A 21569-nucleotide genomic window follows, 5' to 3' on the forward strand; every position below is an offset into this window, starting at 1 on the left:
TCATCATTAATATACAGTTGTTACAGAACATGTAAATGACAATGTCACTGTTATGAAGCTGCATGATCAATCATATTTCAGAACCCTCAACCTGGACTCTCCTGTGTAAAACGCCACTCTGGGCAAATGGGCTTTAAAACCTGTGTGTTTCCAGTTGCAGTAAAGACACAGTGTACACTGGAGAAGCAATTCTTTTTTTTTTTTTTTTTTTTTGTCACTGATGTGTAACCAATTGTGTGATGGCATATGAGCTGTGCTTAAGGTTTCAGGGCATTAATACCAAGGCCATCTCCATGCATTGCTTCCTAACTTGTGTTCATTCATCCTGTTTTAGGTTAGTATTCAATCTAACTCATGGTGAACCAAAAGGCAAAACTAACAGGAAGCTTCACCTAATCTGAGATGCTTAATAAACTTTTTGGTTTTTGTTGACCACCGGTGGAGTATCTACAAGCACAGAATGTCTAACTAATGAAGGACTGCATGTGTAGAGTGCTTAGAGAGTGTACTGTCCTTTAAATGACTGTAACTACCACTTATTTGTATTTTATTTTAGCTGTAGCGTGCCGCTAATAGTACTAGAGTCCTTGTAGTCATGGTTTTAATTTGAGTCAAACAGATTTTTTTTATTTTTATTATTCTCACAGCTATGCTCCTTTGTATTCTGTCTGATCTACTGTCTCGTCATTATACCATCTACAGATGTAATACTTCCACCTCTCTTTTCTCATGGTTCTGCTTATTTTACAACCATGAATAAAAAAAACACTACCATGAAAGTCAGTATTGTGTGATTGTAGTCATTTATGTAGATTTTGACATTTGTCAATATTAAAAGCATTTCTTCAGATTCAGCATGGAGAACTTAGTAAAAAAACAACTTATTAATTGATGTGTTTACATAGTAGGGCTGGGCAATATTGCCAAAAAAGTTTTCATGATAAAAACATTTAATGTCATTTGATGCCGATAATTATCAGGATATATGTCTAATCATTATTTCTTTCAAGTTTAAAGGCTGATTTTTGCTCCTGAGTGTAAATAGAAGAAACTCGATGGTTAAATGTGTGGTTACACTTTTCTTTATGGTCAGAATGTGACAAACGCTTGATGCCATACAGTAGATCACTTAACAAATTTGAGGTAGAACAATTAAAACTATTATAAAAATCTTGCAGCAAATATGACTAGTAAATCTTTTTTCACTCCTTTTTCCTCATCAAAATAAATATTTAAATAGAAAAATTAAGTGCTAATTTGTTCGTGAGTCAAATGAATTAAACCAAATATTTATTGACTATATATTGAACATTTATTATATTGTTGAGGAAAATTATATTCCGATAATCATTCATTTTATTGCCCAGCTGTAGTACATAGAGAAATATTTATTTATTTTTAACATTTTACACACAATGGGTAAATGTAAACCATAAGAGCTTGCACATTATACTGTCCAAACAATCAACAGGCAACGTTACTATGAACCTGTTCATCTGGCCAGGGAATACAATATCCGTATTAACGCCACATTACGTCATAATGTACATGTTCTAAATTCGAAAAGTGTGTGTGGCCCAATTAGTGATTTATTTTTTTACAGTCTACATTAGTCTACATTTCACTTGTAGACTACACCGTGTGAGGAACTTATAGTCTCAAAGAAGTCCACATCTCAAGAGAAATACAAAGATTGTTAACTAACAGAACCGCCAGTGAACGCAGTGGCTAGAAGCTCTTTCGCGAACAGGTAACGTTAACGCACGCTGCAGAGTAAGATGCACTTGGTTCTCCAAACACAATATATTAGCTTGCAGTTGGCAATACAACAGAATTTTTTTTAACTCAAAGAATTGCTGACGAAAGTTAAGAAACTGGGCTTTATGAGATTTTGGCTATTGCTTTTTACAGTACCTTAATCACCTCTTGGGGCAGTGGTGGAAGAAGCTTTCAGAGAAATGTTAATTAGAAGTACAAAATTCAACATTTTACTAAATTAAAAGTACAGAAGTATCAACAAAATTGCTAAATTAAAAGTACTAATGCAGATTGGCTCATTTCTCTATGCTGAGTTCTATGCTACAAATGTAAGTTACAATGCATCGTATGTTATAAACTGATGAGGTACTATGTACAATCTCCGCGAAGTAAGTAGTAATTATAAAGCTGCCAAATAATTTAATGAAGTAAAATATACAGTATTGTCCTCTGAAATGTAGGGATTTAGAAGTAGAAAGTAGCTTTAGTGATGTTCTTTTACAGTTTGAACTTGTAGGCCAAAGGTGTGTCAGTGTTTACCTTTCATGCTATTTATAATTCAGTTATTATTATTATAATTAGAAGTAGCTCCTTGGGGACATTAACTGTCCAGCAATGTTTCTGTTTCACCATGCTTCTTCTTGCAGCAGTTACACAAATGCTGCTCCTTCTCATCTTGACTCTTAATCACTAACCAACCCTAGTGATACTCTCCAACAAAAGTGTCTCAAAACCAGCTTCTTATCAATGTGTGTCACAGGAGCAGAGTAACCTTCAGACAAGAGTCACTCTTCTGGATGAGTTCAGTGAGAACAAACCGTAGGGAGGCATACAAAACATCTGCCAACAGGATGGATAACAGTGGAGATTTTGAACGTGCGGTGGAGGAGATGGAGTGGGAAGACGTGATATCCACTCTCCAGGTGGCAATTGATGAACTACTGGGAAACGCACCCAACCCTCCACCCTGTCCTCTTCCTGTCCCTGATGGGCTTGTAGGAAATGACGCCCACCCTCAGACAGTGGAAAGTCTGAGCGGAGGATATGGTGGGTACTTCCCACTGGGAGCACCTCCCCACACTTGTGAGCAGCCAAGTCCGTTGATGACTCCTTCAGGACTGAACGCTGGACAGGCTGCACCCATCATCTACCAAGGAGCACTGTATGATCAGAGCGTCATGCAGTCAGGTCACCTGGGACAGGTAAGAGTCAAAGTAAAGGGTAGAGATAGGTAACCTTTATCAATGCCTGAACAAAAAAAGATACTATCAATTAGGTCTGAAAGGATTAACCAATTAAACAATTAGATGATTGACAGAAAATGTAGATATTTTCATAAAAGAATAATTGCAAAGTTCACTGGTTCTGGGGCTCGAAATGTGAATATTTGCTGGCTTTCTGTACGATCAAACTGAATATTTATATTTATTCATACCAAAAAGAGAAGTTGAAGAAATACACACAACAAAGGAAGAGGGAAACTATATATTGGAACCAAAGCAGTTTTGTGTAGCTGGCACACATGGTGATGGTGACTTTCCAATCACTGTGATGTGAATGTACAGTATATTGGTAATACAGTCTCTTCATTATAACAGTACTTAAAATAAAGGTTGCAAACAAACTATCTGACCAAGCAAGCCTGATCTCGCCGTTGAAAATGTGTTCTGTGTCGGTTTATAGTGAAGACTGTGTGTTTACATACATTTAAGATGGGTGTTGGTCTTTTTTCAGTGGCCTGTGGATGACGTCCCAAGATCAGCAGCCGCTAGTTACCCTGCTGCTCCTCCATACCCAGTAAGACCCTGGTTAACCACACATACTCGCTCATTGCTGTGGGGAAATGATATCAATGCTGTAATAGTCACAGCTGTACAGAAAAACAACAACAATTACAGTAACATCCACTACTAAAATGTGGAATAGTCAGTGAGTATAGTCAGTTTTTTTAGGTTTGAATTCCCCAAACCAATTTTAATAATCAGACATCTAAAACCTTAAGTCCACAGGTGGGAGTTATTACACCAAAAAGGCCAGGCTATTTTTAACGAGGATGCATTAACAAGGTTGTTGCCTAGCTTTTTTATCAATCCTGAGCCTATGACAGCTACGAGTGTGACACACGTCCCTGCCGCTCATTCAAGCAGTCGCTATAACTAAAAGAGAGGGCAAACTCTGACACCAGGTAGGCACATGACACCATTGCAGCTTATCTAATCACCTGTTCTGTTTGTGTTTGTGTGTCCAGTATGGCTATGCGCCAGCGGTGAGGCACCTTGAAGGCACGGGCCAGAGCCTGCCTCCAGTTGGAGTGCTGTAAGCGACTCACACACAAATGCAAACATACACGCACGAGTGAACACAGCGACTGAGCTCCTGTTTGTCTCGTCAAACTCACTATTTCTGTTATCTGTAATGCCGCGTCCCTTTTTATCTATGTAGGAATGGACACCTGGTGTACGGGACCACAGCAGATGTTTTCGCTTCTTCTTACTTTGCTGCTCCTCCGCTGAACACCTCCGTGTCAAAGTAAGCAAGCTCTGGCCAGTTTTGGTCAAAATGTACTTTTCTGTGTGACTGATGATCTACGGCAGGGGTCACCAACTAGAAGACCATAAATAAGTCAGACGCATAATCAAATCAGCAGCCTTTTTTACTGCTGTTGTGTGACTGCAGGTGTCTGTTGTTGTCTACCAAGATGCCAGCATGAATATTATAATGATCAGTCTCTTTTAATGGGTCTTAATGTGCAACACAGCATGGACAAGGATGAATTTTACCCACGTCATGTGTTATTCTGTTTACTTTACTGTTTTCCTTCTAAAACACTTCTTTCCTCACAGATTTACACGTGTGCTCTTGTTCTGTTTGTTTTTGTTTCGTATTCCCATAGCAAGGAAAACCAGTGCGATGAATTTCAGCCATACGTAAAGAAGCCGCCCAATGCATTCATGCTGTTCATGAAGGCGCAGAGGCCGAAAGTTATGGCCGAACTGAAAATCAGCGGGAGTGTGGTGGTAAACACTATCCTGGGACAGAGGGTAGGTGTGTTTGCGCTCTATGTTTTTAGACACACAATCGTCAGTTACAGTTTTTAAAAGATCATTTTCTGCGGAAAACTAAATTCAAGCTGAGAGTTTTCAGCATTTTATGACACAAATGCCCCGTGGGAATCCTTCAAGTGGATCTGTGCGCACATTTATGCATCTGTTAGTATGTTTTTATGCTCCTTTTTGCGTCACGTGTACTAGCCGGCCTGTATTCGTGTGTGTGTGCGCGCTCACAGTGTGTTGTCGTCTCTCTACAGTGGAAGTTGCTGTCAAATGAGGAGAAGGCCAAATATATTGAAGAGGCACAAAAAGAGAAACAGCTTCACTCACAGCGACACCCCTGCTGGTCATCCAAGGAAAATTATGTATGTACACTCTGCTCATGTACAACTCGCACATGTTTACATAACTAGGCTAAAGCCGATGAAACAAAGTCACTGAAAAGAGCCTTGTTTTTATCGGCCGATATCACACGGAAATTCTAACGTGTTTGTTTTTGTGTAGGGCAAAAAGAGAAGGAGGAAGAGGAACGTGTTCACCCCCAGTGTTCGAGGTAAGACGACATTTCTGTGGATCATTGTGTGTTTTCGTGTGAAATGTGATGAAAACTCAGGATCATATTTTAGTTTTCCAAGAAACAGATTTGTGAAATTATTTTTAAATACCAAAAAAAAAAAACACACGTTGTGGGCTTTTAAAAGGAAATGTGAATTTATTCAACATAATATCAACAATATTACGACTTTGTTTGTGTGGCAGCGTCTGCATCTAAACTCAGAGAGGCCACTCAACGGGCCAAGAAGCTGTGTGTGACCCCAGTGCAGACAGCAGTGAAGGAGCCTTCTCCGTCACAGAGAGCGTCAATGGAGCCTTCTCTCTCTCACAGAGCAGTGATGGAGCCTTCTCTCTCTCACACAGCAGTGATGGAGCCTTCTCTCTCTCACACAGCAGTGATGGAGCCTTCTCTCTCTCACACAGCAGTGATGGAGCCTTCTCTCTCTCACACAGCAGTGATGGAGCCTTCTCTCTCTCACACAGCAGTGATGGTGCTTTCTCCGTCACAGACAGCAGTGATGGAGCCTTCTATCTTACAGACAAGCGTAATGGAGGCTCCTGATACACAGGCAGCCGTGATGCAGCCGACTCACGTGCAGGCAGCAGTGACTCTGCATGTGTGTGACTTCTGTCACCTGCCACATGTGTATGAGACCTACTGGCTGAACTCTCCAACAGCAACCGCGTCCACAGTGCTGATCCACCCTGCTGGTCTCACCCGCTGCACCGACTAAAACACATACATTGGAGCCCAGCCACTTGTTCACTGATGATGGAGCAGCTTGAGCGATTGTGTTTTTCTGTCTTTTTCTTTCCTGTGTGAGAAATAAAGTTGCTCTGAATTACATACTTACTGGAATGTTTTATTTAGCTTTTATTATATATATACTTTATAAAAATACTGTTGTATTGCCAACCGCTAGCTAATATTGTGTTTAGAGAACCAAGTGCATCTTACTCAGCTTGTTAACTTTGCATACAGCACATTTTATTTAAATCAAATGTAAGACCAAAAGCGTTTCTGAAGTTATAAAAGTTAACTTAAGCTAATGTATGATCGGTTAAGTGAAGCGTGGTAACAACAAGGATCCCTCGACTCAAACTTTTTAAAATAATAATACATACAGTAGTTATGTCATTCTGAATCATGAGGCTGATAACGTGATTTTCAAACATCGATAATCACTTAGCTTAAGTTTAAAGATTCAATTTAAAGTGAACTTAGTAAATTTTATTTGTTGAAATTCTCTTTACATCCAGACAGCAATGAATAAATCAAAATGTAAAAAGGCTGACTACCCCAGCTTTAAATTGGATGAATTGACAATTATTGAATTATACTCAGTCACATTTACAACCTTTTTTACTTGTGACCTGTTCAATCAAAGAGTGATTTCCCCTATTCAGACTTTTCCATTGAGCGTGCTTGGGGTATATAACACATGTGCGTGTCCAGCTTTTGACCAATATATACAATTTATGCAGACACTACAATGAAAACTATGTTTATTTGTATGCTAATTATGGAAAAAGACATTTGAACCAGTAATCATGTATTTGTGCGATTTTTTTAGTCTAATCTAAATTAGAGCCGATTTTCCGTATAATCCGTGCTCTTGTTTTAAAGAATGAACTTCCAATTGTCAACGCTAGAGGCGTTGTAGGGAAACTCACACCAGAAGTAGCTCTTCTCAGCTTCTTTGTTTTAAACTTTGACCTCAGACTTTTGCACGTTGGGAATGGAAACATAGTGAAACAACGTGGATGGCAGACAATTAAATTGTTATTTATTAAATTCAGCGTTGGCGGAGCGTAAATGCTCCACGGTTTCCGCTGCCTGGATTTAATAACTCGACCCTTTAACGCGGCTAAAAGGTAAACTCTGCCACTGAGTTATAATGTTAGGGTGTTTACAAACTGTTGACGGCTCGTAGTGAAGCTAGCTAGCTATAAAGTAGCTCCAATGTATGCCTTTTACCATATAATCGTCGTACTTATTACATTTGATAGTTTTGCTTTGATAAGTACATTAAAGTCACACACATATGTAAGTGTTGCTCTTAGCATGTCCTAAAGCCCACTGTTAGCTAATGTTAGCAACAGCAACCTGGGACGAAACATACCTGATCCAGGGATGCAAAACCTAACCAATCACCAGAAAAGAGATCGTTAGAACAAAGTATTAAATAAGAGTTTCAAGATGATCTGGCTCATTCAGTCTGACACATGGAGGTATTTTCCTCATTTCATCGATTGTTTTTTGGGTCTGTAAAATATCAGGTAATGGTGAAAAATGTTGATCAGTGTTTCCCAAAGCAAAATATGACGACATCAAGAGTCTTATTTTGTCCACAGTCCAAAGATATTAATTTCACTGTCATAGATGAGTAAAGAAACCAGAATACATCTACATCTAAGACGCTGAAACCAGAGAATTAATCTTAAAAAATTTCTCAAACCGATTAATCGATTATCGTCAGCTCTAGATGGAGGTAGCCTGAGGCTGTCAGTGATGTTAGCTCCTTATTCTGTTCCAGATGGGGAAGGTACCAAAGAAGAGGAGCCTTGCTGACAAGGTCCGCAAAACCAAGACCTCTATTGAGATAAAGAACAACCCGTTTGAGGTGAAAATCAACAGGAAAAAATTTGATGTTCTGGGGAGAAAAAGCAAGCATGACGTGGGTCTGCCTGGTGTGTCTCGATCCAAAGCCATTAATAAGGTAAGAGGAAATCTCATGTTGTTACTCCCCACCTATCTTTACAATTCTGCTACATTACGTTTCCTAAATCCTTAAATGGACTAACATCTTTTATCTCTTTACAGCCCTCCAACTAAATTTAAACCCTTATTTCATTTTTCTTTGCGAGCTTAGTGGATTTATAGACTACTTTATGTTCTCTTATAAGGTAATTTAAAATGATCATCATGAACATTTTAAACATTAGCTGCAGTAATATCTAATGATACATTTTAGACTTTTAATCAAAATGACTGCTCTTGACAGTATAGCGATGTTGGCCAGCGATGTCAGGCAGATCTGGGCGGTACAGCAGAATAAAGAAAAGGAGGGCAGACTGAATAAAACCTAAACTATTCTGCCGTCTGATGAAACTTATAACAAAATCAAAGATAAACTCTTATACTGTAGCGCTATATCTGGCAGCCATGTGTCACAGCCCATCATCCATTTAACACTCTGTGCTGTGAAGCCTGGCGCTCACAGTATCATGCTGGGAGAGATTTTGTGCGAGAGAGGCTGAGGATACTTTGTAACAACGGAGAGAAGCATCAACAGAACTTAGCACAAGTTAAATTGAGGATAAAAGTACAAGCTGCACCCTTGATTACATTTTACTTCTACATGATTGTGTATGAATGTATGTATCTGAGTTTTTTTTCTGCTTATCAGATTATCGGTGAGGCAGCTGTGACTTAACTTGTGTTACACTCAAAAGGAACAAAATTGTAACTCTCTAATCAGTGTCAGAGTCAGTATTTGTGTAGCGTGTTGGAACTTTGTGTCTGTGTGTGTGCTTGGACAGAAACCATAAAGAATTTTCGATTTTTCATCTGTAGAGAAAGGAAACCCTTCTGAAGGAATACAAACAGAAGAACAAGTCCAACAAATTGATTGACAGACGCTTTGGAGAGTATGACACCAAGATGGCACCAGAAGACAAAATCCTACAGAGGTTCGCGATGGAGAGACAGGTCAGTGATGTAATAATTTGAATAATTTCCTGCCTCACATGGTCACGTTGGACAGGACGTCAGGTTCTGGCCTTTTGATAAAATAAACAAAGAATTCAGACAAAATTGATATTTTACAAGAATCATTTGTTGCTCCAAACTTCAAATGAGGCAGTAGTCTCACCAGTTCTGTCACTGGCTTCAGTATTAGTTAGACAAACAAGTACAGAATGAAAAAAGCAAGTCAGACAGAGTTTCTTACTTTGGACTGCGGACGTAACAACTCCCTGAAAATTGGGAGCTAACAAATCTCACAGTGTGTAATCATTTTGTCATCTGTTAGCGTGTCCACGATAAGAAGGATGTGTACAACCTGAACGAGGAGGAGGAGCTGACCCATTATGGCCAGTCACTGGCTGAGATGGAGAAATTCAATGACCTTGTGAATAGCGATGATGAGTCAGAAGAGAAAGGTCTTTTGTCAGGTGAGCATTTCTTGTGTCCAAACACGAGATGTGGTGCTTTGAGCATGTTTCCTCTTAATGACATCATAACATACTGTCATTTTTTCCCCCCTTCATCCTTTTATTGTCAATTCCTGAGCTATGGATGTCTATGAATAATCTTGTAAATATTTAGTATAAATTGCTCTTTCCTGGATTCTCCTTCAGTTAAACTTACAATGGTGTGATAAGTATCTGTATTTTTACTGAAATTTGTGTGTGTGTCCCAGCAATTAATGATTATGAGAAAACAAAAAAATATTTTTACATTATCAAAATGCAAAACCCATGAACGTGGTGGCTTTTTAGATGGGTTTGATGTTATAGACTACAGAGCTGGTACACAATAGTAACACTACTTCTCTTTCTTATCTAGCTGAGCTGACCGCCTCCCACTTTGGAGGAGGAGGGGGCCTCCTCAAAAAGAAAACGGGGGATCAGCAGGACCAGGAAGGAAACCAGAGGGCCAAGTCCAGACAGGAGCTCATTGAAGAGCTCATCCAGAAGTCCAAGCAGGAGAAGGTGAGCCAGTAACATAATCCTGCTGGGGTAGGTCCCACACTGACCTTTTCGCCCTTTTAAACATAGATATATCCCCACAAGTGGATAAGACTTGTGATATCCAACATTTTATTGTTGTGAAAAACAAACAAAACCAACTATGAATCGCTCTTACTAAGACGTATTGTCTGTGTAGCTAATGCATAATAAAGCTTATTCCTCTGTGCCGTAGACCACCATTGTTTTCCAGTAACTATTTAAAACACACCAATGAGCCACACTGTAGCACTGGCGGCCATTGTAGTTTATCTTGCGGTGTTTCCACATACACCGTCTTACTGCTATAAGTATTCACTAGTGCCCCCCAATACACAGCTAAAAATATTCCCCTGCAAATGCACCAATTACTCCTGTTTGAGTAACTTTAGCTAGAGACACCATCTACTTAATGAAATTATTTAGCATTGTTTTAAAAATGAAAATATTTATGATGTAAATGTATTAGTGACCCTTTTTTAAAGATATACATCCTCAGAAGCAAACAGTTAGGTCCACTACAAGGTTTATTGCTGAGTGCTGCAGACCGGCTGGGTCGAAAAATATTGCCTGCCTTCTTTAAGGATGTTTGTTGGAGTGATATTTTAGGGGAGATGCGTCTTGTCGTCCAGATGATTAACTTCTGAGTTTACTTTACTTTGACTTTTTCAGCGGGAACGACAGGTGCAGAAAGAGGAGGCACAGGAGCTGACTGAGAAGCTGGATCAAGAGTGGAAGAGCATCCAGGCTCTGATGGTGAAAAAGACACCCAAAGCTGAAAGTGCCGACAAACCGGAGGAGAGGCCCAAGGTAGGGTCGCACCAGTCGATGAGCAAAATGATTTTCCTCCACTGTGTGCTTTCATGAATCACTGACAGAGACTGATGTTTCTTCTCTCGCTCTCTCTGCTGCCTCTGTGCGTTCTAGCTGGAAGACTATGACATGATGGTCAGAGAGCTCGGCTTTGAGATGAAGGCTCAGCCCTCGGAGAAGATGAAAACCCCGGAGGAGCTCGCCCGAGAGGCGAGGGAAAAGCTGCAGAAACTAGAGGTATGTTCACAGTGCAAGGTAACATTTCTGTCTCAATGCAAACAACTTCTTGTCGTTACCACATACGATATTTCTATCTTAGTATTATAATATTTAGAATGCTCCATTTGATAGTAGATTTCTTGCACTCTGTGCTTTCTCCAGGCGGACCGTCTGAGGAGGATGATGGGAGTTGAAGTTGGAGACAGTGCACAGAGTCACATCCACATGTCTGCCGATGACCTCAACGATGGCTTCATTCTGGATAAGGAAGACAAGAAGACCCTGTCTTATCAGGTAAGAGACAACGCTGTGTGTGTGTGTGTGTGTGTGGTGTGTGTCACTTTTTTGTTGGTGTATACCGTAAAACTTCAATTAATAGCCGAGTCCCAAATAGCTGCCTACCCCATTTACTGGCCTGGTGTGGGAACACATTCTGACAAATAAACGTAGGTCCCTATTAAACGCCTGGTCTGGTTTTTATAGAAGTTCTATGTATGTATAAATCCTCTTAAACCCTGTGGGGTTGCCCGCTTTAGCTGCTGCTAAGCTGCTTAGATCGTGCATAAAAATATTAATGTTTAAACTTATGATTATATTTGTCAATATGAACATGCTACACATCGTTAGATCAGTTAGATTCTCCACAATGTAATCGTTCAGTTCATTTAACGGAAACAATGAGCCAAAGTCTAATTCATATAGATTTACCGGTGTAACTGGCATGGTAGGAGAGAAAAAATTGCCGAATCCCGTTACCTTTGAAGCGCACGTTAAGTTCGATTTTGGCCGTTACTTTAGTCTGTAAAAGTCCACTGATCAAAAGAATCAAAACAGCTTTTCATAAAAGTAATCCAAGTTCTTAATCCTGTCATGTGAAGTTCATTGCTCTCTCTCTCTCTCTTCATACTGTTTGAAATAAATAAACTGTTTTCATAGTAGTTTCAGTTTTGTGCAGGAATTAAAGGCCTGTCCCATATGTACGGCATTGGATACCTGTCCCAATTATAGGCAGGGTCAATTCAGGGATTTTAGCAAATAAAAGCCCGGCTATTAATCAAAGTTTTACGGTATGTTAACACACAATGCGTTTAACTCGCATTCCTCCAGGATGGAAAATGGAACATTGGAGAGGAGTCTAAGGAAGATGAGGACGAAGATGAAGAAGAGGGAGAGGGAGAAAGCGGTGAGGAGGAGGAATCGGAGGCAGGGGAGGAAGATGAAGATGGAGAGGAAGAAGAGGGGGAGGAGGAAGAGGAGCAAGATGGCAGCAGTGAAGAAGAAGATGGTCACTCGGACCTGGAGTCCGAGCAAGAAAGCGAGGATGAGGAGGAAAAACAGGACGATAAAGAAACCGGTGCCAAACCGAACAAGAGTCTGAGCAAAGAGGAGGTGAAGGCCCAGCAGGAGGCTGCTAAAGCAGAGCTCCCATACACATTTACTGGTAAATACACACAGAAACAAATATGAAACAACCTTTGTGGGCCTTGTCATTAAAATCAAACTCTAATTTGACTACTTTTACTTTAATTATTTCTTCCTCTCGTAGCTCCAGAGAGCTACAGCGACCTGAAAGATTTGGTCAAAGGCCACACCCCCGACAACCAGCGCCTAATCGTGGCCAGGACTCAGAAATGCAACCATCCTAGTTTGGCTGTAGGCAATAAGCTCAAACTGCAGGTACAGTATGGAGTAGGCAATATGTTTATGTTAATCAGTGTGGTACTTCTGTCTCTGTAGCCAGCTTTAGATTGTGTTTAGTGCTGTTTGAACTTACAGTGTTTTCTCTGTTTTTCTCAGAAACTGTTTGGTTATCTGTTGGAGTATGTTGGAGAACTGGCCACCAGGAGTCCACCTGAACTCACCACCATAGATAAGCTCATACCGTGAGTTCAAAAAGTGGCTTTCTTTCTCCGATTCCAGCATTTAGTCCTCGAAACTAAGGGCATCTGTTCATTCCTCTTCTTCTCTCTCTCTGTAGAGAGTTGTACACGTTGTGTCAGATGTTTCCGGAAGCAGCCTGTAAGGCCATGCAGAGCATCCTCGGAGACGCTGGTCACAGCATGGAGGAGGTGCTTGAGGTCAAAGGGCACATTGCTTTCCCAGCACTAGACATGGTATGGATTATTTGCTGCAAAAACTACATGTTGTCAGGGTTCAGAGGTTTTAAATGTTACTTCACTCCGTCTGTGTACATTGTTGGTCTATAGGTCAATTAACAGCCCTGTAACCATTTCAGCCTCAGCTTTACAATTTGCTTTGATTCACAATTACTCTTTATCAAGGGTGTAGGTTTGGTTTCAGACTGTGTATGACAAATACAGTAATAGTAGGTTTGTTTTTGTGTTTCAAGCTCATCTACCTGAAGGTGACAGCGCTGCTGTTTCCTACCTCAGACTTCAGACACCCAGTTACCACACCAGCGCTGCTTTACATCAGCCAGTCTCTCACCAAGGTACACACAGCTGTTTTTGTACTGCTGTGACTGTGTGTGTGTGTGTGTGTGTGTGTTTGTGTGACTTCTAATGGGGTTTCACCATCTCTCATTCTGTTTGAATCCAGCCTTCATCCTCTCATTAGTCATCTGTTTTTTTGAGAGATTTTCTATATTTACACCTCAAACATGTTTAATTATGTATAGAATCTTTTCCGTATCACAACTGCAGGAAGTTAATCTGTCGTTTTATTTTCTTCCTGCTACTACAAAATCAGTGTCACTGGATGAATGGATGTTTGGTTGTTTTGCCATAATCATATCTGTGTGTGTGTGTTTTTGTCCATAATTCTTAACGTCCTTAGTGTCCAGTGAGATCATTACAAGACGTGACGTCAGGTTTGGTCCTGTGCTGTCTGGCAGCGGAGTACGTCTCTTTTTCACAGCGCTTCCTGCCTGAGCTGATTAACTTCCTGGCTGGAACACTACATCTGGCCGTGCAGGACAAGACCTCTCTAGGTAGTTGCACACTCACACATTTCCACAAGTCTACCATGCATAGATTGGTGTCAGCATTCGTAAGGTGAAACAGAGCAGCTAGACTTTGACGTTGTGTTGCAGGTTACACTGTAGTGCCGCCCTTTAGGCCTTCTGGGAAGTGCAGTGATCTGCTGGTGCTGTCGGTCTCCGAGTCCTGCAAGAGCTGGAGCAAGAAAAGCCTTCCACTGTCTGCTACCCAACACTTTGAACTCAAAAATGACCTTGACCGAGATCACCATAGGTAGGTTGGCCAAAAATGTAACGGTTTGCAATTTGCTACTTCAACATGGGAACTGTCTTAAAACAAAGCTAGTTGGGTATATTGAGACTTTTCCTCATTTTTCACATAATTCACTTTGGAAAACCCCCACTTCATTTGTCTCAGTTGAACTCATTGAAGGATCATCTATTCTATTGGAGAAACTGTCAGAAATATTTTGTTGACAACAGAATTGTTTTGTTTTTTTTGTTAAATTATGGTTTACCTGTTCACTGTTCCAAAAGTATTTCTAAATGTAAGCCAAACCCCTCCACAGGTGTCCTCAAACATACTGTGCATACCCTTTTGTATAAACATCTGACCCCCAGAAATGTGGCATTTAGAAACAACGGATCTCACAGTACCTTAATTGGCCATTCAGAATTGAGTGTGTAACAATGCCATGTAATAACAAGAGTGAACACTTGCCTGGAGACAATTATAGGCTCAGTAGGAAGAGAGGGAGGGAGATGAAGTGTGAGAAAACATTTTGTCTTCACAGACCAGAATAAGACCACCAAAAAATTAAATGGCAGTTGCTTTACAAATGGTTTTTATAAAAATGAGCATATCCCGCTGTGCTGATAATAATGAACGAATACGTAATGGGGAGGGTCTGCATTAATGGCCACCACTTTACGACTGTGAAAACCATACATGCATACACAAACATAAGCCATCATACTGCGTTTACCTGTACAGACTTTATGGGCTCAGATCTGATACATCCACTCATGTGATTCTGATGAGTCGCCAGCGTGGTTTCACACAGCAGCTGGTGTGTGGGCACAAAGCAAAGCTTGCAAACAGGCTTCAGCAGACCATGTTTGTGAGAATATACATTTTTATTCGTATTTGACTAAAATTAATACTCATAACATGCCATAAAACACTCGGATGCTGTTATGTTGGAGATAAATTAATTTCATTTAATGTATATGCTATATTTGTAAAGAAATATAATTCTGCGTATGAGTCATCAGAATCATTAAGCATTGGGTTTTTTGTGTCTGTATATCATTAACCAAAAGCATACACTAGTTTATTCAATGTATTCATGTGAAAGCAGCAGCAGTTATACAGTATTTTAACCCATAATGTCTCAGACTGACTCATCTTTAAAATGCCTTCCATGGAGGTCCGATGTAGTCCAGTCTCCTCCACACTGTTATGAACAACAGCGCTGCTCGTGACTCCTGCTCCTCACACCTGGGCGGCTAATCATATTCTAAGTTCTGTGTTCCTTCAGGCCTTACTATGACGCATGCACACCAGAAGCAGCTGTGTGTGTGTGCAGAGTGTAGTAGCTGTGGTGTTACTGCCATGGTGATCCAGTGAGTGTACATGGTGTGAAAGTGAAAGTGTACCGGAGGGATTGGCACAACATTTTGGACATACATTCACTGTGCCCAGATGATATGTTGGCTTACTGACTTTGATCATCCCTTGGTTTTCTCTTAACGCCACCATGAGGTTGACATTTGCGGTCTTGAGTGAAATGGTTCGACAACTACTGGATGGATTTCCATGAAATGTAAATGCATGCTCCCCTGAGGACTCATTGTTGTCTCTGGTGATCCTCTAACTTTTCAGCTAACACCATTAAATTATTATAGCATTAATTATAATTTCTCCAATCCTTAATACCTGCAGAAGTAATGACATCACCATGAGGCTCAGCTGTATTTAGCGTTTAATGCTAATTAGCACATGTAGGTGTCCTAACATGGTAAACTAAGATGCTGATGATGGCAAAAATTCTGCCTACATAGCATTGTAATTGTGAGCAGGTTAGCATGCTGACGTTAGTATTTAGTTCGAAGCACTGCTGCGCCTAGGTACAGTCTCACACAGGAGCTATCATGGCTGTAGACGCCGAGCTGCTCACTTCATTGTTATTGTGTTTTTTCTTGAGACATAATTGAATCCATTTCTACACAAAGATGGAGAGAATTCATTCTCCCAACATCTGTTTTTCTTAGGAGACATTTACAGGACATCTTTCTGCTTCTGCTGAAATAGGCTCCAGATACACAAAATAAATACATTAATAATAATAATAATAATACATTTTATTTAAGGCGCCTTTCTCGGCACTCAAGGACACCGTACAGGGATGCATGCAAGACATTTAAAAGCAGCAAAACTAAGAACATTAAAACAAGCTAAAATCAGAAAATTTACATCAAAAGAGGTAGGCAGTTTTAAACAGATGTGTTTTGAGTTGCGATTTAAAATGGGAGAATGAATCGATGTTTCTAAGTTGGGGTGGTAAAGAGTTCCAGAGACGGGGGGGGGGGCATATTGGCTGAATGTTTTGCTCCCCATTGTGGTGAGATGAGCAGGGGGGACAGACAGGTGTATGGAAGAAGAGGATCTAAGGGAGCGGGTGGAAGTTGGACCCTGCAGGAGATCAGACAAATACGGAGGGGCAAGGTTGTGGATGGCCTTGAATGTTAACAGAAGGACTTTGAATTGGATACGGGACAGGACCGGGAGCCAGTGAAGCTGTTGGAGAACAGGAGTGATGTGGTGGATGGAGGGTGTTCGAGTTATGATGCGGGCAGCTGAATTCTGGACCAGTTGAAGTTTATGAAGGTATTTGTGAGGGAGGCCGGAAAGGAGAGACTGTGAACAAGAATGGAAGTAGGCAGACCGGGTAATGTTATTGATGTGGGACTGAAAAGATAAAGTGCTGTCAAGGATGACTCCCAGACTCTTAACCTGGGGGGAGGGTGAAACTGAGGAATTGTCAATAGTAAGAGAAAAGCTGTTGGTTTTGGCTAAAGTGGATTTAGTTCTAATGAGGAGGACCTCGGTTTTATCACTGTTTAATTTGAGAAAATTATTGGTAAACCAGGTTTTTATTTCCGAGATATAGTCAGTGAGGGAGGTGGGGGGGAGAGAGGACGATGGTTTGGTCGAGAGGTTAGAGCTGGGTGTCATCAGCATAACAGTGGAATTGAATATTAAATTTGCGGAAGATATTGCCCAGGGGAAGGAGATAAATGATGAAAAGTAGGGGCCCCAGGACAGAGCCCACAGGGGCACACCTGAAGTGACAGGGGAGGGACAGGATTTAAAAGACTTAAGTTGAACGAACTGAGTGCGGCCAGAAAGATAAGATGTGAACCAGTCTAACGGAGTGTGAGTGATGCCGATAGAAGGTAACCTGTTGAGGAGAACAGAGTGACAGATGGTATCAAAGGCTGCACTCAGGTCGAGGAGGATGAGAATGGTAAGTAGTCCAGAATCAGCTGCCACAAGGTCATTGGTGATTTTGATAAGTGCTGTTTCAGTGCTATGAAGTGGACGGAAGCCAGACTGGAACTGTTCATACAGGTTATTGTGAGATAGATGGAGTTGAGGGGCAACTGTTTTTTCAAGAATTTTGGAAATGAATGGTAAATTGGATATAGGACAGAAGTTATTGAAGAGGGGTCGGCAACAGTTTATTTCAAAATCGGTGTAATGACAGCAGTTTTGAATGATGTAGGGACAGTTCCAGTGAGAGAAGTGGATGATAGCATAGATGAGGGGAACCAGGGAGGGAAGGCAGGCTTTTACAAGTTGTGTGGGAATGGGATCAAGTTGACAGGTGGAAGGCTTGGATTTCCTGATGAGTTCTGTAATTTCTGAGGTAGTGGGGAGCTGGAAGGAGGAGAATGGATGTGTGAATGGGTGAGAGTCGGTTGAGATACTGAGGTGAGGAGTAGATCCAAGGTGCTGGTGGATTTTTTTTAATTTTTTCAGTGAAAAATGACATGATAGAGTTGCAGAAGGATGTTGTGTACAGGTGAGGGGGGAGAAAGTCACATTAGACATTTGTTCTTTTTATAGGGTTTACATTCATGCCCCACATAAACAAACATACTTACATGCATGCTCACCTTTACATACACACATCTCTACATTGTGTTCAGCAAGGTATTTTTTAAATTTGGGCAGAAAGGATGACACTCCTGCCAAACGGCCCACCGAAGTATGGTGAAGACTAGATTGAGGGGGTGGTAGATGTGGTGTTACGGTGAGTGCTATGGGTGTGATGCCTGTGTAGTTGAGGTCAGCTGTAGGGAGGCTGAGGACCATTAGCAAAAATAAAAATGAGATGTTCATCCAATTTTATGTTTTTCTCCGCAGGTTGATGTGTCTGTCCACTTGCCTGGACGTAGTGAAGCGGTGCTGCCTGCTCTACAAAGACCTTGTGTCCTTCACATACATCTTCCAGCCAATCAGAACGCTGCTTTCCAAACATCTTTCGGCCCAGACATTACCAGAGTGTTTACAGGTTGGTGCCGGGGGGGGGTTTAGATGATACAGCGAGGTCTCTCTCTCTTTTTCTCTCTGAAAGTTTTCTTTATTTTTTTTTGTCATCTTGTTGCAGGAGCTTCACACTGAGATCCTGGAGACCATCAGCAGGGCTCCTGTGACTCACAGTCGGCTGGTTTTAGAGAAGAAGAAGCCTGTTCCTCTGAAGCTGCTCACACCCAAGATTGTTGAAGTGTAAGTGGTAATCTAGTGAATACAGAAATGTATTTTTATTGATGTTGAAATAAATGTCCCCATCCAGAAGCGGTGATAAAGCATGCAGAGTTGCTGGGATCTCTTTTAAATAACTCATTTGCTTCTTTAATATTTGTCAGGTTGGACTATGGAAAGAAGCGCGGCAGCAGCAGAGAGGAGAGAGAGAAGGAGCGATTGAAGCACAAGTACAAGAAGGAGTTCAAGGGCGCTCTGAGGGAGATCAGGAAGGACTCGCGCTTCCTGGCCAGAGAGAAGCTCAACGAGGTCATGAACAGGTGTGGATAACTCAGTGTCAAACCATAATGTCTCAGAGAAATGCTTCTGTTAGTAAAAGCCTCTAACTATTTACGCGTTCTGTGTTTCAGAGATGCAGAGAGAAAGAGGAAAGTGAAGGAGCTCTTTGGCAGTTTGGCCTCTCAGGAGGGAGAGTGGAAGGCTCTGAAGAGGAGGAAGAGGAAGTGAAATACAGAATCTCAGTCTTCATCGCTTCTCTCCGTCATCTGTTCCCTGTCAAATGGACATCTCACATCCAGCTGTGGATAACAAACCTGAATAAGGTTGACATTTGTGGAACTGGGAACTGTTTTGTACTTTATTTTTTTTTAATCGTGAGATAAGATTAAGTCAACGTCCTTGTCGCAACACACATTTTATACAGTTTGAGCTGTCACAAATGCACACCAAGTTGTCAAACATTCTGATGTAGGCGTTTGATGTGACACTCGGATACTGTTGTTGGAAGTGTCAGTCAACACAGCAGTGAATATTTGGTTTGCCCCCCTCCCACACACACACACACACACACACTCCATCAGTGTGATGTGCTTCAATACAAGAAAAAAAAATCACAGTATCTTTCTGTTCTCTTATTTTGCACATTATTTTCCAGTCAAGCCCAGCAAAGGAAGGTCTGGGTTATTGCCACCATGAAATAATTTCAAAGTCAAGTGCTTTGGTAGAAAAGGGCTTGTTCATGCAAAGCCTGTGACTTTTACACAGTGGAATCAAACATTCTGTGCACATTCACAAATTAAACAGTAATTTTACACGACTGTCAGTTCTCTAACATAAAACGTTTGGATTGTTCAGTGGGAGTCTTTAGTTTTATTTCATAAATGAGAAGTAAACCACAGCCACACAGTTGTTGAAGGATGGGATGTGTGAGGAAAGAAGGGATGATGGGGATACATTTTGAGCTGTATGAAACCAGAAAAAGAATGCCAGTTGACCCTTCTCTAAGACCACTTCCTAGAGAAGGGTCAACTCTGACATTTTTCCACCTTCTCGTTGGCATGCTGCCTGTTATCTCTGAGTGTCCATGCCAATTGCAAAGAAGATACTCCCATCAGTTCTCAGCCGCTGCTCTGTCGGATCAGTCCAGGGGTTTTATGGGGCCTTGAAGACTACATACACATATTGAATTATAACTGGATCGTGATAGTCTTCCAGAGAATTATAGCATTACAATAGTCATTAATGGACATTAGCGCTTGAGTGCTATCCAAGTGAAAGTGATCAAAGCATGTATGGCTGTTATTTTCCACTCACCCCAAAAGTGACAGAGCAGATGATATTATAAAACAAACGCATCATGTTCTTAGTTTCCAGTGCAACTTAAGGTTACAGGCCGTTAACGCAGTGTATTGAAGTGATTTATGTGATGCAGAGGAAATACAATTAGTGTACATTTCAGTAAAGGTGAAATGCCACGTTAGTGTTGGTGTGATGGGCCAATTCCTGGACACCAAAACTATTAATTCTAATTAATTAATTAAAAAAAAAGATGTCTGTTGCTTTCTCCACATAAATAGGTCCTCATGGGGCTGGCCAAAATATAAAGTCTGAGTCATGAAATAAGCAAAAATACGAAACATAAACGTCAAGTTGTTGTCACAGTACCTGCCTCCGCATGGAGCTGTGATGAATAATAACAACAAGGAGTCATCGGCTACTTAAAGAGTCTGCGGGGAGGTCCCAGGAAATAGCAGTTGACAGGTATGGACAATAACAAGTGATGGTGCATACAAGTATAGGCCTCTGCAGGATTCATTAGTGAGAAACGGAAGTGAAATTTTGAGAATTAACAAATGACTCTGTTTTCTTGGGAGTACTGATCTTGATGTAAACTGTGAAAAAGTGATGTACACGTATATTTAAATGTAGTTAAAGATGAACTGCAGCTGTAGATGGACGCGTCAAGCGCTAACATGCTTTATTATAATAACATACTGGTGTTACAGGAAGGATTATTGCTTCCTTTAAACCAAATGTCAAATAAACATGCTTTCCTCTGATGAAAGTGTACCAAAAATAACAGTACGTCTCATTAATCCTGAAATGACTAAATCCTTAAAACAGCAACCTGTCAGTGGTGCTTAGGCACATGTTGTCCTCTGTTGTCCCCCAGAGATTGTTTCACAACTAGCCAACACACAAACACAGGCTACCACACACGTCATTGCTGCTGGATGTTTTTTCTCGTGAGGGATAAGATGTCTTGACATGAGTTCAGGCGTCGCAATAATTTATTTGTATTTACAGGGTAAATTGCTTGCAATGTTAAACACATAAGATTAATCCAAATCAAAACATGCCATTTTAAAATGGGAATTCTTGGAAATCAGTTTAATGGAAGGGATGTGTTGAGGTCAACTGTAGATTGACTTATCCATAAATATTAAGACATTTC

At 40.8% G+C, this 21569-nt stretch overlaps 2 protein-coding genes and 1 long non-coding RNA gene across 6 annotated transcripts; 2 read left to right on the top strand and 1 right to left on the bottom strand.

Moving 5' to 3' along the window:
* Window positions 1-1564: 1564 nt before the first annotated feature.
* On the top strand, window positions 1565-6210 carry LOC123982303 (transcription factor 7-like). Of its 4 annotated transcripts, none has more exons than XM_046067753.1 (9): window positions 1566-1750; window positions 2519-2960; window positions 3493-3555; window positions 4007-4074; window positions 4201-4287; window positions 4652-4799; window positions 5066-5173; window positions 5313-5361; window positions 5697-6210. In XM_046067753.1, the coding sequence occupies exons 2-9, from the start codon at window positions 2556-2558 to the stop codon at window positions 6095-6097; spliced, it is 1329 nt and encodes a 442-aa protein (XP_045923709.1). In that variant the 5' UTR covers window positions 1566-1750; window positions 2519-2555; the 3' UTR covers window positions 6098-6210. The 4 variants fall into 4 exon arrangements, with proteins under 4 accessions (XP_045923708.1, XP_045923709.1, XP_045923710.1 ...); XM_046067754.1 differs by having other exon boundaries at window positions 5847-6210; XM_046067751.1 differs by having other exon boundaries at window positions 1567-1750; window positions 5568-6210.
* On the bottom strand, window positions 5501-7619 carry LOC123982304. Its single transcript, XR_006827938.1, has 2 exons — window positions 7487-7619; window positions 5501-6178 (listed from the first exon to the last, which is right to left on the bottom strand). It is a non-coding gene; the product is annotated as an uncharacterized LOC123982304 (long non-coding RNA).
* nop14 (NOP14 nucleolar protein homolog (yeast)) lies at window positions 7079-21191 on the top strand. Its single transcript, XM_046067745.1, has 19 exons — window positions 7079-7238; window positions 7901-8083; window positions 8941-9075; window positions 9398-9539; window positions 9934-10079; window positions 10767-10904; window positions 11022-11144; window positions 11289-11420; window positions 12234-12567; window positions 12673-12803; window positions 12924-13009; window positions 13105-13240; window positions 13477-13578; window positions 13923-14076; window positions 14179-14338; window positions 18497-18644; window positions 18741-18859; window positions 19000-19155; window positions 19246-21191. The coding sequence occupies exons 2-19, from the start codon at window positions 7901-7903 to the stop codon at window positions 19340-19342; spliced, it is 2622 nt and encodes an 873-aa protein (XP_045923701.1). The 5' UTR covers window positions 7079-7238; the 3' UTR covers window positions 19343-21191.
* The last annotated feature ends 378 nt before the right edge of the window (window positions 21192-21569 follow it).

This window comes from Micropterus dolomieu, linkage group LG13, assembly GCF_021292245.1.
Source record: "Micropterus dolomieu isolate WLL.071019.BEF.003 ecotype Adirondacks linkage group LG13, ASM2129224v1, whole genome shotgun sequence".
NCBI classification, from domain to species: Eukaryota; Metazoa; Chordata; class Actinopteri; order Centrarchiformes; family Centrarchidae; genus Micropterus; species Micropterus dolomieu.

What these genes read in the sequence shown, in the direction of transcription:
- LOC123982303 (XM_046067751.1), top strand. Translation starts at nt 2,556, where the DNA reads ATGAGTTCAGTGAGAACAAACCGTAGGGAGGCATACAAAACATCTGCC. An exon ending in CTGAACACCTCCGTGTCAAA is followed by an intron (nt 4,288 to 4,651) that starts GTAAGCAAGCTC and finishes GTATTCCCATAG; the next exon opens with CAAGGAAAACCAGTGCGATG. An exon ending in ACACTATCCTGGGACAGAGG is followed by an intron (nt 4,800 to 5,065) that starts GTAGGTGTGTTT and finishes GTCTCTCTACAG; the next exon opens with TGGAAGTTGCTGTCAAATGA.
- nop14 (XM_046067745.1), top strand. Translation starts at nt 7,901, where the DNA reads ATGGGGAAGGTACCAAAGAAGAGGAGCCTTGCTGACAAGGTCCGCAAA. An exon ending in GGTTCGCGATGGAGAGACAG is followed by an intron (nt 9,076 to 9,397) that starts GTCAGTGATGTA and finishes GTCATCTGTTAG; the next exon opens with CGTGTCCACGATAAGAAGGA. An exon ending in AACCGGAGGAGAGGCCCAAG is followed by an intron (nt 10,905 to 11,021) that starts GTAGGGTCGCAC and finishes TGTGCGTTCTAG; the next exon opens with CTGGAAGACTATGACATGAT.